The 16,810-nt window shown below is 42.8% G+C and overlaps 1 protein-coding gene, 1 non-coding gene and 1 pseudogene across 2 annotated transcripts in view; 2 read left to right on the top strand and 1 right to left on the bottom strand.

Moving 5' to 3' along the window:
• Positions 1–956: 956 nt before the first annotated feature.
• LOC113897453 lies at positions 957–2,169 on the top strand (annotated as a pseudogene).
• A 3,819-nt stretch (positions 2,170–5,988) lies between these two features.
• LOC113897969 lies at positions 5,989–6,114 on the bottom strand. The gene has a single exon (XR_003512481.1). It is a non-coding gene; the product is annotated as a U6atac minor spliceosomal RNA (small nuclear RNA).
• Positions 6,115–11,829: 5,715 nt separating this feature from the next.
• Positions 11,830–16,810, top strand: part of RECK (reversion inducing cysteine rich protein with kazal motifs) — an 80,944-nt gene continuing 75,963 nt past the window's right edge. The window contains exon 1 of the mRNA XM_027549650.1: positions 11,830–12,009. Coding sequence (XP_027405451.1) covers positions 11,910–12,009 — 100 coding nt within the window. The 5' untranslated portion in view covers positions 11,830–11,909. The remainder of the gene's footprint in view (positions 12,010–16,810) is intronic.

Here is a 16,810-nt window from a genome sequence, read left to right on the forward strand (position 1 = left end):
ACCCTGTTTATTTAACCTATATGCTGAGCATATCATGAGAAATGCCAGCCTGGATGAGTTAAAAGCTGGAATCAAGATAGGTGGGAGAAACATCAACAACCTCAGATACGTGGATGTTACCACTTTAATGGCAGAAAGCAAAGAGCAACTAAAGAACCTCTTGATGAGAGTGAACGAGGAGAGTGAAAAAGCCAGCTTAAAACTAAATATTAAAAAAAAAACTAAGATCATGGCATCCGGCCCCATTACTTAATAGCAAATAGAAGGGGAAGAGGTGTAAGTAGTGACAGATTTCCTCTTCTTGGGCTCTAAAATCACTTCAGATGATGACTGCAGCCATGAAGTCAGAAGACGATTGCTTCTTGGCAGGAAAGCTATGACAAACCTAGACAGTGTGTTGAAAAGCAGAGACATTACTCTGCCAACAAAGGTCCGTAGAGTCAAGGCTATGGTCTTCCCAGTGGTCACGTATGGTTGTGAGAGTTAGTAGAGCACCAAAGAATTGATGCCCCTTTGAACTGTGGTGCTGGAGAAGACTCTTAAGAGTTCCTTGGACAGCAAGGAGATCAAGCCAGTCAATCTTTAGAGAAATCAACCCTGAATACTCATTGGAAGGACTGATGCTGAAACTGAAGCTCCAGTATTTTTGTCTCCTAATGCGAACAGATGACTCATTGCAAAAGTCCCTGATTCTGGGAATGATGGAGGGCAGAAGGAGAAGAAGGTATAAGAGCATGAGACGGCTGGATGGCATCACCAGTACAATGAACACGAACTTGGGCAAACTTCAGGAGATGGTGAGGGATAGGGAGGCCTAGCACACTGCAGTTCATGGGGTCGCGAAGAGTTAGACTCAACTGGGTGACTGAACAACAATTTATGTTTCAATGCTACTCTCTCTGACCAAGATTTAACAAGAGAAGTCCACCATCTAGGATATTTCAGTAGAAATGAGTATGTCTGATCAGGTAAGTTAAATCACCACAGGGGCATCTCAGATGTCTCTTGCACAGAGGGTGGCTTAAGATGACAAACTAGATTCCTTCTAGTCCCCAGAATCTTACTGAGAACCGCAGAGAAACCATCATTGTTAAAGTTGTTTTCCTCTTGCTCAGCAGAGAGGGCATTCCTCACTAGCAAGCCAGCACTTCAATGAGAGAGTGCTGAGGTTGAGCTTCTGAGTTCCTGCAGGTGACAGAGCAGAGGCGCTGTGGACGGGTCCGATCAGACCTCCCCACTGGTGGAGTTCATTTGCCTGGGCCTGTCAGCCCCCCCAAAGCTGGAGAAAGCTCTTTGTGCTCATCCTGCTCTTGTACAGGGTGATCCTGCTGGGCAATGGGGTTCTCATCCTGGTGACCATCCTTGACTCCCGTCTGCACACACCCATGTACTTCTTCCTGGGGAACCTCTCCTTCCTGGACATCTGCTACACAACCTCCTCAGTCCCCCTCATCCTTGACAGCTTCCTGACTCCCAGGAAAACCATCCCATTCTCAGCCTGTGCCATGCAGATGGTCCTCTCCTTCACCATGGTGGGAACCGAGTATGTGCTCCTGAGCATAATGGCACTTTACCGCTATGTAGCCATCTGCAACTCCATAAGGTACTCCGTCATCATGAGCAAGGCTGCCTACATGCCCATGGCTGTTGGCTCCTGAGCAGCTGGTATCACCAACTCTGTCGTTCAGACATCCCAGGCTGTGAGGTTGCCCTTCCATGGGGACAACGTCATCAACCACTTCACCTGTGAGATCCTGGCTGTCCTGAAGTGCCATGGCTTGTGCTAACATCTCCATCAATGTGATCAGCATGGGGATAACAACTGTTATTTTCATGGGCATCTCAGTTCTGTTCATCTTTTTCTACCATGTGTTCATCATTGCTACCATCCTGAGGATCCCTTCAGCAGTAGGGAAGAAAAAGGTCTCCACCTGCTCTGCCCACCTCACAGTTGTGGTCATCTTCTACAGGACCATCCTCTTCATGTATGGGAAGCCCCAAAACAAGGACCCCCTGGGGGCAGACAAAGAGGACCTTGCAGACAAGCTCACCTCCCTCTTCTATGGGGTGGTGACCCCCATGCTCAACCCCATCATCTACAGCCTCAGGAACAAGGACACGAAGGCTGCTGTGAGAAACCTGGTGAGTCAGAAACACCTAACTGAGTGACTGTCATAGATTTTCAGACTCCAGAACACATGGTCTCCAAACCCCCCATTGTCCTGGTAGAGAAGTGAGAACCCAGCAAACAGAAGGGAGTCTCCCAAGGTTCACATTGTAGACCATGTGACTAAAACTAAAAAGTAGACTGACCATTATGCCTTTGTTTCATAGGCAATGGAAGCTCCTATTTAAGAACCTAGAAGGAAAGAGCTTTGAATTTCTAGAAGTGCTGGCTAGAAATTGTTGACTTTGTGCATAACCACAGTGACATCACATCACAGCTGCTTTATGCCAATGAACTTGGGTGGCCGGAGGTGTCTCTGGATACCTGTGCCTACTGCAAACCTGCCATCTGGTGGACATTTCTGCAAGCTCCTGAGGTCAGTACTTGTGAAACCTGAAAAGGTTCCTGAGTCACCTGGGGAGGTTGTGAAAATGCTGATTAAGATTCATTGAGTCGGAGGTGAGGCTGGAGATTCTGGATCTCTGCCCAGTTCCTAGGTGACACTGTACCTCTGAGTAGTAGGCCCTGCAAGACTGGGGACTAGGGACAAGGGACTGAGGAGAGAGGCAAGGAAGCAACTCCTGCAGGTACCAAGTCCTCCAGCATCAGCAACCCCAGCTGCTCTCTCCAATGTGGGGGTAGCAATTTGCCCTGTGACCTCATTTCTCTTACAAGTCTAAGAAGAATTATTGGTTTATCAATAAGTCTGTTCAGATTTTTGCTTGTTAGTACAGTATGGCATCTCCCAAGCTTCTTCCATGCAAGACCAGAAACCAGCCATTCCCATTTCAAATAGCACTAAAGTGCAGTCAAGTGCTGCTGCTGCTGCTAAGTCACTTCAGTCGTGTCCGAGTGCAGATAGATATAAAAATGTTGTCAAGTACAAAATAAGAGGCATTAACATAGCAGAGGAAGAAACAGATGTCAATTTCTACAGAAAACATAATGATTGTATTTCTAAGTATTAACTAGAAAAATATTATCAGTACTAAGAGTTCAGGAAAGTTAAGGATATAGAAATAACTTCTCAAATGTCAATTGTATTCCTACATTCCATCAATATAGAGCAAAAATAAAAACAGAAATAATATCTTATTTACACTAGTAAAAGTACCAAATAATTGGGAACAAAAATAATTCTAGACATGACAGACTGTGTCAAGGAAAAAATGATGAGTGTTTTGGGAGTATAAAGGAAGGCAGAGTGATGGACCAGGGGCTTGAGAGTATAAATATAAGACAATAACCTTAATTTTTAAGTTGGAAGCTCTCAAATTGTAACAGATGGAAGAACTTCTTTAATATTCACATTCCTGGTCTCTGCTGCTGCTGCTGCTGGCTGCTAAGTCGCTTCAGTTGTGTTCAACTCTGTGCGACCCCATAGATGGCAGTCCACCAGGCTCCACCTTCCTTGGGATTCTCCAGGTAAGAACACTGGAGTGGGTTGCCATTTCCTTCTCCAATGCATGAAAGTGAAAAGTGAAAGTGAAGTCTCTCAGTCGTGTCTGACTCCTAGAGACCCCATGGACTGCAGCCTACCAGGCTCCTCCATACATGGGATTTGCCAGGCTGGAGTGGGTTGCCATTGCCTTCTCCATCTCCTAGTCTCTACCCTACAACAATTCAAATTTCACTGTCTCTGTGGTAAGACCAATAGGAAAATTGGGCTTAGAAACAAAATTGTTTAGTGTTTTTAATTCCCCAGAAGATTCTACTGAGCTTATAAAGTATAACTGAACAAGGATCTTTTGAAGGTAATGATGTTGGAGTCTTCCTGCCAGATTTGAACTTACTAAAATATAACAATTACTGAACAATAGACCATTGGCTTTTTTTTTTAAGTGTTGTTATTTTTTTGTGTGTAAAATCAATGGTTATGAGATACCAGAAAATTAATTCCAACTACAAGAATTTAATACATATACACATCAGGTCAAAATTAATAGCATGAAGAGGAACCAGTTTTTAATAAACAGTGGGACAACAGCGACATTCAACTGAATGAAGGTTTTTCCTTTGATCCATACATCACATCACGCTGCCAGAAACAGGATGGATTAGAATTAAACGTAAACACCATCATGATTATACAAAGCAAAAAAAAGACAACCGAATGACATATTTATTCCAGCTGTGGAAGAGAGCATGATTCATTATTTTGGAAGGGAAAGAGGGTATCAGAATTAAAACAGACATGTTCCAATATACAAAACTCTTGTATAAAACTCTTGAATAATATAGTCTAACCAAGCAAGAATCAAGCTGCTCCCAAATGGAAGTTTGTTGGGCTCTACAAATATTTGATTTGAGCTTCTTTAATGTATAAACTAAATAACTAAATAACTTTTAAGTAAGACCATGGACACACACAAACTTGCATTTTGATTTTTGACACACAAGAAACCACTATCACAAGTATGTGTGTTGTTGAGTTGATTCCTTTACATAGACCTCAGAATAAATCTTTTCCTACCGTCTCTGCATATTTCATCTTCTTTGGATGTGTCCTTGATTAGAAAAAGTGTAAATCTGCACTGATCATTTCTCAAATCCAAGCCTACGCTCAACTGCTTACGTACAGTAGTACCAAGGAATACAAATGTGCACTGTTTCCAATTAAGCATTGGTCAAAGCTCAGAATCATCTGCCTGGTGCATGTTCTCATCATAGTGTCATAGCCAATTGCACAATGACAAAGGAACATGTAAGCGGTCACACAGTAATAATGTCACATTATATATAGTATTGGAGTTAACTAGACATTTGGGGGTGTTACTTCTCTGACTACATTTATGATAAGGAATTTGAGCAATTATCCAAACTTTATTAGTGAATCAATATTTTTTAATTTTTAATGTCGAACTGGCATTTTAAAAATCAATAGTTTGTTTTTAAGAGCAATTTTAGCTTCACAGCAAAACTGGGCAGGAGGTACTGAGAGTTCCCATATGCCAGGTCCCCCTCGGCCCACATCCTCTCGGACTGTCAACATCCACCAGCAGAATGGTATCTCTGTTACAATGGTATCAGTGAATCTATATTGACACATCATCACCCAGAGTTCATAGTTTAGAGTTCACTCCTGGTGTGTGGGTTTGGACAAATGTGTATATTAACATGTATCCAGCACCCATTGGAAAAGACTCTGATGCTGGGAGGGATTGGGGGCAGAAGGAGAAGGGGACAACAGAGGATGAGATGGCTGGATGGCATCACTGACTCGATGGACGTGAGTCTCAGTGAACTCTGGGAGCTGGTGATGGACAGGGAGGCCTGGTGTGCTGCGATTCAGGGGGTCGCAAAGAGTCGGACACGACTGAGCGACTGACCTGATCTGATTTGATCTGAGCATTATAGTTTTAAACAGAGCACTTTAACTGACCTGAAAATCCTCTGTGCTCTGCCTCTTCACCCTGCCCTCCCCCTTTAGCCCCTGACAATCCCTAATCTTTTTATTGTCTCCATAATTTTGCCTTTTCCAGAATGTTATCGAGTTGGAATCTGAAGGTATGTAACCTTTTCAGATTGGCTTCTTTCACTCAGAAATATGCCTTTTTAAGTTTCATCCCTGTCTTTTTGTGGGGTGTTTTTTGCTGTTGGTATTGGTTTTCTTTTCTTTTTTTTAATTTCTAACATTGTGATTATTATTCTGTTCTGTTCTGTTCAGTTGCTAAGTTGTGCCTGACTTTTTGTGGCCCCATGGACTGCAGCATGCCAAGCTTCACTGTCCTTCACTGTCTCCCAGAGTTTGCTCAGACTCATGTCCATTGAGTTGGTGATGCTGTCTAACCATCTCATCCTCGGCTGCCACCATCCCCTTTTAAAAATAGTGGTTAGACGCCACAAAGTAGGTATCAATGCCTTAACCATCTGTGTGTTGTCAGGCCCAAGGGCCTCTTCCATCCTTGTTAAGGTGGGTGCTAACCTTCTCTCCTTCCATACAACACTCTGTGGTTTGACTAGCTCATTTCTTTTTATTGCTCAACAATCTTCCATTGTATGGAGGTATCACAGTTAATTTAACCACTTACCTACTAAAAAACATCTTGGTTGCTTCCAAGTTTTAGCAGTTATGAACAAAGCTGCTATAAATATCCATGTGCAGATTTTGGTATGGACATAAGTGTTACTGAATCAGTATTGAAACAAAAATCTCTCAATATTTCTTTTTCAAGGTACCATGTTAATTTGAACAAAGAGTAGTCAGAGAATGCAAGGTGGGCTAATTCAAAAACCAAGACCCTTTGCAAACTACTCATCTGTATGAAGCAGGATTTTCTCTACAACAGGCAACCAAAACAAAGTACAGAAATGGAAGCCAAAACTGGTATGACTGCAATTATCATGTTGTGCTGTGCTTAGTCATTCAGTCGTGTCCAATTCTTTGGGACCCCATGGACTATAATATAGCCTGCCAGGCTCCTCTGTCCATGGGGATTCTCCAGGCAACAATACTGGAGTGGGTTGCCATGCCCTCCTCCAGGGGATCTTCCCAACCCAGGGATCGAACCCAGGCGTCCCACATCGCAGGCGGATTCTTTACAATTTGAGCTACCAGGGAAGCCCAAGGATACTGGATGGCCTATTCCTTCTCCAGGGAATCTTCCTGAGCCAGGAATTGAACCGGGGTCTCCTGCATTGCAGGCAGATTCTTTACCAGCTGAGCTACCAGGGAAGCCCACAATTATCATACATAATTCCCAATTGCAAGTTTTTGTGTTCATCAAAATTTTATTTATTATCTGAATTCTCATTTATTGTCTTTGAACCAATTATTATTAATTATATATTTGAACTGAGAAAATAAATGTAGCACTTAAATATAGCTTTTTTAATTCTATTTTATATGGTAGGACTCTGTAAGATTTTGTTGGGAAAAGGGTTCCATTGCTAAAAAATAAAAATAATATTTTTTAAATTTGAAAATTGCTGAAGTAAGCAAGCAAGGAAAGTAGAGAATGGGGACAATTTCATACTCACAGGCTCATATGTTTAGAGGGCTTACTGGACGCTCGCAAGATATTGTACCAACATCACAGACTGAGGTCACAATGTTAAGTTTTATAATGTGTTCTTATTGAATGACTTTGCGTTAGGGCTTCTCTCTGTCCTGTGAGATCTCAATATAGGGGCAATGGGACTGTCAAATACACCGATTCTGCTCCAAGGCATGGGATCCTTTGTTCTCCAAGGTTATAGTCACAGGCAGTAAACGAACAGAGAACATGATAGCACTCAGAAAATGTTTGCTCTGGCTGGGCAGTTGCTTCTAAGCCACAGTTTCTAGCAGGGCTGCACAAATCTTGATCAACAGCTACTTGTCTCTGCAAGTCCCCTTCCTGCCGAACAACTGAAACTTAATCTCAGTCAATTCAGTAGGATCTCAGCTGAGTCAAGGCCTCTCCCCAACCCCCTCCATAGTTTTGAGAGGAAAATACATAGAGTCAAACCCACCAGCTGGGACTGGGGAAGAAGGCAGGACATCTGGTCCTCAGTTGTCATAATCAATCCCCATTGGTACCTGCATTCTCATCTGGCATCCAGTTGTACAGACCATGCAGATACCAGTTACAGCCTCCTTGTTCTGATCTGGAGGCCTCTTTGGGGTCTCAGCTCTCTCAGCTCCTGTTTTAGTCACTCAGTCGTGTCCAGCTCTTCGCAACCATATGGACTATAGCCCGCCAGGCTCCTCTGTCCATGGAATTCTCCAGGCAAGAATACTCGTTGCCGTTCTCTTCTCCAGAGGATCTTCCTGACACAGGTATCGAACGCGAGTCTCCTACATTGTTGGGCAGATTTTTTACCATCTGAGCCACCAGAGACAGAAAACATTTAGCTCCTCTTCTGTGTCATTCTCGGTGGGGAGCAAGGAACAGGACACATTTGCCACCAAAGGGCAGGGGAACATTATGAGATGTCTCTCTTCTCTGAGCTCCATGAGACAAGGCTCAGATTCCCTCTTATCTCATATTTTCAAGCTCCGCTGGGGTTCTGTGTCTCAGCCCACTACAGCCTCCCTTTTCCAGGGGTTTGCCTCCTTCCCCATCCCAGTGAGTCAAGTTGCTGGGGACTGATGGGAGTGGAGGGACTGTCTCTGATTGATAAGAAAATGTGTTTAAGCTAAATAAACCTAGAAAAATCATTTCCATTAAAAATTAACTTCAGAAATGAATTAATAGTATGCATAAACCCCTAAAACCAATGTCTGGGGTCCTAGTTAATTAAAATCAGCAAAATCTGCCATGTTCTTAATCAAAATATTTATCTTCCTCTAGATACCAAAGAGAAATCTGGAGTTACATAAAGAAATGAAGAGCATCAGAAATGCTTGACATATGGGTAAATATAAAACCCAGTTTCTCATTTTATAATCTCGTAAATAATTGACTATTTAAAGCAAATAATAACAGAGGGTGGAAGCAAAATGTATGATAACGTTAGCACAAAAGATGGGAGGAGAAAGTGGAAGTATATTGGTGTCACATCTTACATTTGACATGAAGTGATAATTATTATTTGAAGGTGGACTGTAATAAGTTAAACTGTATACTAAACTCTAGTGCACCTACTGAAAAATAAAACAAAGAAGTAGAGCTGATAAGCCAATAGAAGAGATATAATGAAATAATAAAAACAACACTCCAAACACTTTATTATTCTGAGAGAAGGTAGGAAAAGTAGGAAAAAGGAAAAAAGAACAACTGGAGTAAATAGAAAACAAATTGCAAGATATATTTAAACTCAACCATATATCAATAGTTACATTAAATCCAAACACTCGCATTAAGAGGCAAATATTATCATATTAAATTTTTTTAAAAAAAGCAACCAACTATATGATTTCTGCAGGAAGCTTACTTGAAATACTTTATAAAGAAACAAAAGTAAAATGATGGGGAAATCATAGTACACAAAGATGAATCAAAAGATTTGATGGGTTTTATTTATCTGAAATATAGAAAGATGTTTTGAGCTCAGGACAAAATCATTGATGAGTAACATTTTTTAAAAGTGCCACTTTAAAGATGCTCTCTGAGCATTAACCTTTGTTTAGAATGAAAAGTAATTACACCAGCACTGTACAATAGAACTATATGAACCCCAAAGTGAACCATATACATGATTTTAAGTTTTCTAATAGTCACATTAAAAGAAGTAAAAAGAATAATGGTGGCTACATGTCATTATACATTTGTCAAAACCCACAGAATGTGTAAAGCCAAGAATAAACTCTAAGGTAAACTGGGGACTTCGGGTGATAATGATGTGTCAGTGCAGCTTCATCAGCTGTAACAAATGCACCACTGAGGTGTGGGATGTTGATAGTGGAGGGGTCTGTGAGTATATCGTATGTTGAAGCATGGGGTTTATGAGAAATCTCTGTAACTTCTGCTTAGTTTTTCTGTGAGCTGAAAACCACTCTAAAAATAAAGTCATTTTAAAACAAAAACAAGTTTTTAAAAAAAGGTGAAATTAGTTTTAATAACATTTTCAGTTCAGTTGCTCAGTCGTGTCCAACTCTTTGTGACCCCATGGACTACAGCACACCAGGCTTCCCTGTCCATCATCAACTCCCAGAGCTTGCTCAAACTCATGTCCATTGAGTCGGTGATGCCATCCAACCATCTCATCCTCTGTCATCCCCTTCTCCTCCTGCCTTCAATCTTTTCCAGCATCAGGGTCTTTTCCAGTGAGTCAGTTCTTCGCATCAGGTGGCCAAAGTGTTGGAGTTACAGCATCAGCATCAGTCCTTCCAATGAATATTCAGGACTGATTTCCTTTAGGATTGACTTGTTTGATCTTCTTGCTGTCCAAGGGACTCTCGAGAGTCTTCGTCAACACCACAGCTCAAAAGCATCAATTCTTCGGTGCTCAGCTTTCTTTATGGTCCAACTCTCATATCCATACGTGACTACTGGAAAAACCATAGCTTTGACTAGATGGACCTTTGTCGGTAAAGTAATGTCTCTGCTTTTTAATATGCTAGGTTTGTCATAGCTTTTCTTCCAAGGAGCAAGCATCTTTTAATTTCATTGCTGCAGTCACTGTCTGCAGTGATTTTGGAGCCCAATAAAATAGTCTGTCACTGTTTCCATTGTTTCCCCATCTATCTGCCATGAAGTGATGGGACCAGATGCCATGATCTTTGTTTTTTGAATGTTGAGTTTTAAGTCAGCTTTTTCACTCTTTTTCACTTTCATCAAGAGGCTTTTTAGTTCCTCTTCACTTTCTGCCATAAGGGTGGTGTCATCTGCATATCTGAGGTTATTGATATTTCTCCCTGCAATCTTGATTCCAGCTTGTGCTTTGTACAGTCCGGCATTTCGCATGATGTACTCTGCATATAAGTTAAATAAGCAAGGTTCTTGTTTTCATATTAAGTCTTCCAAATCTGGTTCCATCATATTTCAGTTTGGAATTGCTATGTTTCAAGTATTCAACAGCCACATGTGGCTAGTGGCTACCGTATCAGCGCGACTCTAGGTTTTTTGACTCTTCTCTCCTAGAGAGGAGTGGGATGTAAGGCGAGATGAAACTGGTAAAGGTGATTGGGTTTAAATGCTGAGAGCCTCTGATATCATGGTGAATAACTGTATATCATTCCATCCTGTAAATAAAGAGGTGGTCTCTCAGAGAAGCAAGAGGGTTGTTGCCAGAGCAAACGTTTTAGAAAGATTATTGTAACTTACTCACATTTTCCTAAAGGAGAGAATATATAGAGACCTAAAGGACATACAAACTAACTCCTATACATGGACTTTGGTTGGCACTTGAAAACTGTAAAAGGAAATTATGAGACAATAAGGAAAATGTAAACACTGGATATTTAATGATATTCCATATTTTAAAATGTAACTGTGGTTATGTTTGCTTTTTGCTTTTTTAAGGAAGAGGAAAGGAAAAAATGTATTACATAATTGACAAAAGGAAAGGAGAGGGAGAGAAGGAGGGACACAGGAACGGGGTGGGGGTTGGAGAACGCTTTGATAATAAGCGTACCCACCTCCAAATTGTCTCTTGAAGTCTAAACCCAGCCTGGCCTTCGAGGCTCTCCATATTTAGATAAACAAGCATTCTCCTCTCCACATTCTCCTGATGGCAACATCAGGTGTCCTTAGAACATCAAAGATACAGTGAGGCTACACGTGCAGAAGACGTTTGGTGGCGAATTCTTGCCTCGGGCTCTTGTCAGGAGATTGTCAGAGGCAGAGCCCCTCCGATTTCAGGGGAGGCGGAGTTGTCCCAGATGACACGCCCTCCTGGGGTGTGGGGCAGCGTCGGGCAGAAAGGATATTAAGATCATCGAAGTACGTGAAAGGGACAAGTCCCTTTGGTTCAGCTTTGGCCTGTGCCCCAGTTCTCAGGAGAACTTGCGGTGTGACCTTGGGCTGATGGTCTCTTCGCTGAGCCTCAGTGACCGCATCTGCAAACCTCGGGAGGCCGAGGCGTTCTTAGGACCCTCCCAACCCTGACATCCTCTGACTCGCCTCTTGGAGAACGCCGGCTGCCAGATTCCGCCGCAGAAGCGGACAGATAGCTAGCTGGGCCTTAACAAAGAGCGGGGTCTCGGGCAGGTTCCCGCCCCCAGCAGGTTTTGGAAAATCCTTGCGGCCGACGGGCGGAGTTTCGCGCCGCAGCCAATCACCAAGGGTCCGGGCCACCGGGGCGGGGCCTCCGCGAGTTGCCGCGGCGGGCAGGCTGGGTCCGAGCATCAAGCTGCCCTGGAGCCCCAGGCCTGGACATGGCGACCGTCCGGGCCTCCCCGCGAGGCGCGCTGCTGCTTCTCCTGACGGTGGCTAGGGTCGCGGAGGTGGCAGGGGGCCTGGCCCCGGGCAGTGCGGGTGAGTAACTTCTGGAGCAGGGGTTCGGGGAGGTCCAGAGCGGTCGCCTCAGCGCTCCAAGATGGCGCGGAGCAGGGGGCGGGGGTGCCGGCGACCCCCAGACCCAGTCCAAGTCTGATGACCCAGGGTCGGGAGGTCCCAGCAGGCGGCAGGAGGGACTGAGGCTGGACGAGCAGGACCCCTCTCCACCCTCTCACTTTCCGCCCAGATCCCCTGAACTGGGAGCCGTGACCTGGGTTCGAGGCCTTCCTCTGTCACCCACCGAGCAGGAGCCCTCAGCTCCTCATCCGGCTCGGGTCTCTGTCCGAAGAGCGCGAAATGCCTTCGTCCAGGACCGTCGCGAGGGTGGGACGGGATTTTGGAGGAGCCGCCGCCTTACTGCCACCCTGGCCAGTTACTGTTGCTTGTTACTTGACCCTCGGTTCTGAAAGGCCGACCTCGGACAGCGAGCACTTATGTGCTCTACACCCTGACTGACTTCTGAAGTCTCAGGCAGAGACTAGGTCCAAGTCTCCTAAACCCGATTCTGCTGCTCTTCGCTGTGGGTATGCAGTGTGTCCAAGACAGCGCTGGGCTATGCCAGGGGAGAGATTAGAAATCAGGGAATTCTCTCTGTGGGGGCTGACTTGAGGAGAATTTTGTTCTTGCTCTGGAGAAATTAGACCACGAGTGGATAGGAAGCTGTTCAGTGCTTACTGAGTGTCTCCCACGTGCTGGGTTTTAGGAGTTGTTGCCAACTCCTGCCCTCCACCAGCTTTAGCTAGAGGGTGGGGTGCCACAAGACAGGAGCGGCTCCAATTCCAGGCAAAAGTATCCACATGAAGCGATGAGGGCTGTGAATGCACACAGGGAGAGAGATGATGATGTCCACTCAGGTTGGGAAGATATAATTGAGTGATGCCCCAGCTTCGCTAGATATTGAAAGATGGCTGGGATTTATATATGCGAAAGTGGAGGAGAAGTGCATTGCTCACAGGGAGACACACCTAGAAAGAGCAAAATCAGCCTCAACAGGTTTCGAGGTAGCTTACAGAGTTAAAGGATTTTGTTTAAGTCAAGAGTATTTAAAGAAGGGAGAGAATTGTCAGGAGCCTGGGGTTATATAGTTAATTATAATTGAGTTCTAACAAAGCTGTCAATTAGACAAATCAAAGGAGAAAGAAAGAATGTTGTATATTTGGGGCTAAATCAGCTTACTTTCCTGGACCCTATTTTTCTCAAGTTAAAGAAATTGAATTAAAGCACTTTCAAAGTTTTGATTCATTAGAAAACTGCTACTACTACTGCTAAGTCACTTCAGTCGTGTCCGACTCTGTGCGACCCCATAGACAGCAGCCCACCAGGCTCCCCTGTCCCTGGGATTCTCCAGGCAAGAACACTGGAGTGGGTTGCCATTTCCTTCTCCAGTGCATAAAAGTAAAAAGTGAAAGTGAAGTCACTCAGTCGTGTCGGACTCTTCGAGACCCCATGGATTGCAGCGCACCAGGCTCCTCTTTCCATGGGATTTTCCAGGCAAGAGTACTGGAGTGGGGTGCCATTGCCTTCTCCGCATTGGAAAACTAGTTGCCTATTATCCCACAGCTGGTTAGTTCTGTGGGAAATAGTAGAGTAGAATATAGTTAAGAATATTTGAACAAATTTAGTTAGCTTTATTCTTTGTGCTTTAATATCCACATTTATTGTATATAAAGATTCTCATAGATTTTTATTGTGATAATTGAGGTAATACATGCATATTAGCTATTAAATAAGTTTGGGAAACACTGTACACTGTACCCCTCTCTTATAAATTCACAAACAGGTTAGGTTCACAATAATTTGCAAAGATTCCTGTGGTTAAGAAACTTGTTGCTGGGAGAATGGAGAAATGGGGAAATGACTGCTGATGAATATGAGATTTCTTTTCAGGATGATGAAAATGTTTGAAATTGAAAAATAGCACAATTCTGTGACTATACTAAAAATAACTGAATGGTACACTTTAAAAGGATGAATTTTATAATGTGTAACTGTTAAAAGATAGATGGGGTCATATTAAAATTGCAAGTTTATTTGAGCAAAAATTGATTTGAATTTGGACAGTGTCAAATGGGAAGTAACAGGAGCTCAGGAAGGACTTTTATAGAAAAGGTGGAGACGAAGCAAGGAAATATTTGATTGGCTATAGTTTGAGCAGGTGTCTTATTTGGGAAAGCCCAGGTGATTGTTGCTGATTGATTGTCCTTAGGATTCTGATCTCTTAACCTTGGGGGATTATAGGCTTAAGTTTAGGTTTACTTAGGTATGCTACTAGGGAACTGACGCCAACTCAGTCTAGTGGTCTCCTTGTTTTATTAATTTAACGTGACTTTTATTTCAGTAAAATTGTTATGCAAAGAAAGAAAGAAACTTTTTTGCTTAAAGAACTGTTTTTTTCTTCATAGCACCTCAATCCCAATTTAGGAAATTCTAGGCTAGCAGATTTCTAAAGGCCCTACCAGTTCAAAACGTCCATGACAACACAGAACTTGCATTGTTTGGTAAAAAAGGAAAACCCCCAAGTTTGATGTAAAAGTGAGAATTGTCTCTTGTACTAAATTCTTAGGCATATATTGCCTGCTTCCTTACATAAAAGACATTGAGTAATATAATGAACAAAGGCTTCCACTGTGGATTTGTATAAAGTGTGGAAAATGTTCCTCAATCCTAGACAAAATTAAGAAAACAATATTAAATGTGTTTCAATGAAGGCCTGACTTGTATTCCTGCTCAGTCTTCATTCTCATCTCCTTACCCCATCCAAGGTTGGGTTATCCTGTCTCCTCTGGTATAAAGCATTTTACAAATCTTATTTGTTCTGACTTGGAGATTTCATTCCTGTTGGAGAGGGAAGGAGTGATTCGACTTGCTAGTTATTATCTCTTGTGAAGTTTGGCCACACCCTGTACACTGGAGTAACGCCACACTTCCACAGTGTACTTTCTGGTCTCCTTGACCCCCGGCTCTGCTCCCCAGCACCTCTAGTGTTTCCTTTGAAGGATGGGCTAGAACCCTGTGTTACAGTCTGAGAATCTGTGTGTCATGGCACCTGATACTAGCTCTGTTTCCATCTAAGATATTTTCTAATTGTACTAAAGAGAGAAAGATGTAACATTTAAGGTCTAGGTTTCAATAAGTTGACATTTAAGGAATTATGTAATAGCCTAGGATCCTGAAAAAGAATGTAATGAATTTTAAGTTAGAAAAAGTGACCGCCTATCTGGAGGAATGTAATAAGAAACAGATTCTCTTTCCTTTCAAACAGAACTGTCTTGGCCCACACTGTAAAAGGAGTGAGAAACCAGATATAACAGTTTATTCTAGTATGCTACTAAAAGTTCCTGTCTTACAGTCGTAGATTTAAACAGTCTTTCATTAATCATACCTTTCATCCTTTGCCACTTTTTGAAGAAAGTAGAATGATGTCAAACAGGTGGTTTTTATATATTATAAATGTGGTTTTTTTTAAAGAGCAAAATAGATACTGCAAGAGTTTATTCCAAAAAATTTGCATGCTTACTATATGTCAGGCACTGTTTTAGGTTCAGGGTTACTGCTTTCAAGGGGCTTAGATTTCTAGTAGAGGGGGAATAGACTGTTGTTCAGTAACTAAGTCATGTCCAACTCTTTGCGACCCCATGGACTGGAGCTTCCCTGTCTTTCACCATCTCCTGGAGATTGCTCAGATTCATGTTGATTGAGTCAGTGATAGACAATAAACAGATAAATAAAATGATTTCTAGTAGTGATAAATATGCTGTGAAGGAAACTAGAGGGTAGCATAAAGAATTGTGTGAGTAGTGAGGACTGGTTCTTTCCATAATGATGTCAAGAAAAGCTTTGAGAGGGTTAAGTTCTGAACTGAAATGTGAAGACCAAAGGTGCTGTCCTTAGGAAAGATCAGGGTGGGGACCAGAAAGTGCACAGGCCCTGAAGCAAGTAGAGACTGAAGGTCAGTATGGTTCCAACATCCTGAGCAGGTGAATTTGCCAGGGCTAGGAGAATCCCAGGGACGGGGAAGCCTGGTGGGCTGCCGTCTATGGGGTCGCACAGAGTCGGACTCGACTGAAGCGACTTACCAGCAGCAGCAGCAGCAGGAGAGTCAGAAAGCAATAGAGTGGGAAAGACTAGAAATCTCTTCAAGAAAATTAGAGATACCAAGGGAACATTTCATGTAAAGATGAGCACAATAAAGGACAGAAATGGTATGGACCTAATAGAAGCAGAAGATATTAAGAAGAGGTAGCAAGAATACACAGAACTATACAGAAAGATTTTCATGACCTAGATAACCACAATGGTGTGATCACTGGACTAGAGCCACATCCTGGAATGTGAAGTCAAGTGGGTCTTAGGAAGCATCACTTCAAAAAAAACTAGTAGAGGTGACAGAATTCCAATTGAGCTATTTCAAATCCTAAAAGATGATGCTGTGAAGGTGCTGCACTCAATATGCCAGTGAATTTGGGAAACTCAGCAGTGGCCACAGGACTGGAAAATGTCAGTTTTCATTCCAATCCCAAAGAAAGGCAATGCCAAAGAATGCTCAAACTACCACACAATTGAACTCATCTCACACGCTCTCAAAGTAATGTTCAAAATTCTCCAAGCCAGCCTTCAATAGTACAAGAACCATGAACTTTTAGATATTCAAGCTGGTTTTAGAAAAGGTAGAGGAAACAGAGATCAAATTGCCAACATCCGCTGGATCATCAAAAAAGCAAGAGAGTTCCAGAAAAACATCTACTTCTGCTTTATTGACTATGCCAAAGCCTTTGACTGT

The sequence above is a fragment of the Bos indicus x Bos taurus genome, chromosome 8 (assembly GCF_003369695.1).
Source record: "Bos indicus x Bos taurus breed Angus x Brahman F1 hybrid chromosome 8, Bos_hybrid_MaternalHap_v2.0, whole genome shotgun sequence".
In the NCBI taxonomy this organism is placed as follows: domain Eukaryota; kingdom Metazoa; phylum Chordata; class Mammalia; order Artiodactyla; family Bovidae; genus Bos; species Bos indicus x Bos taurus.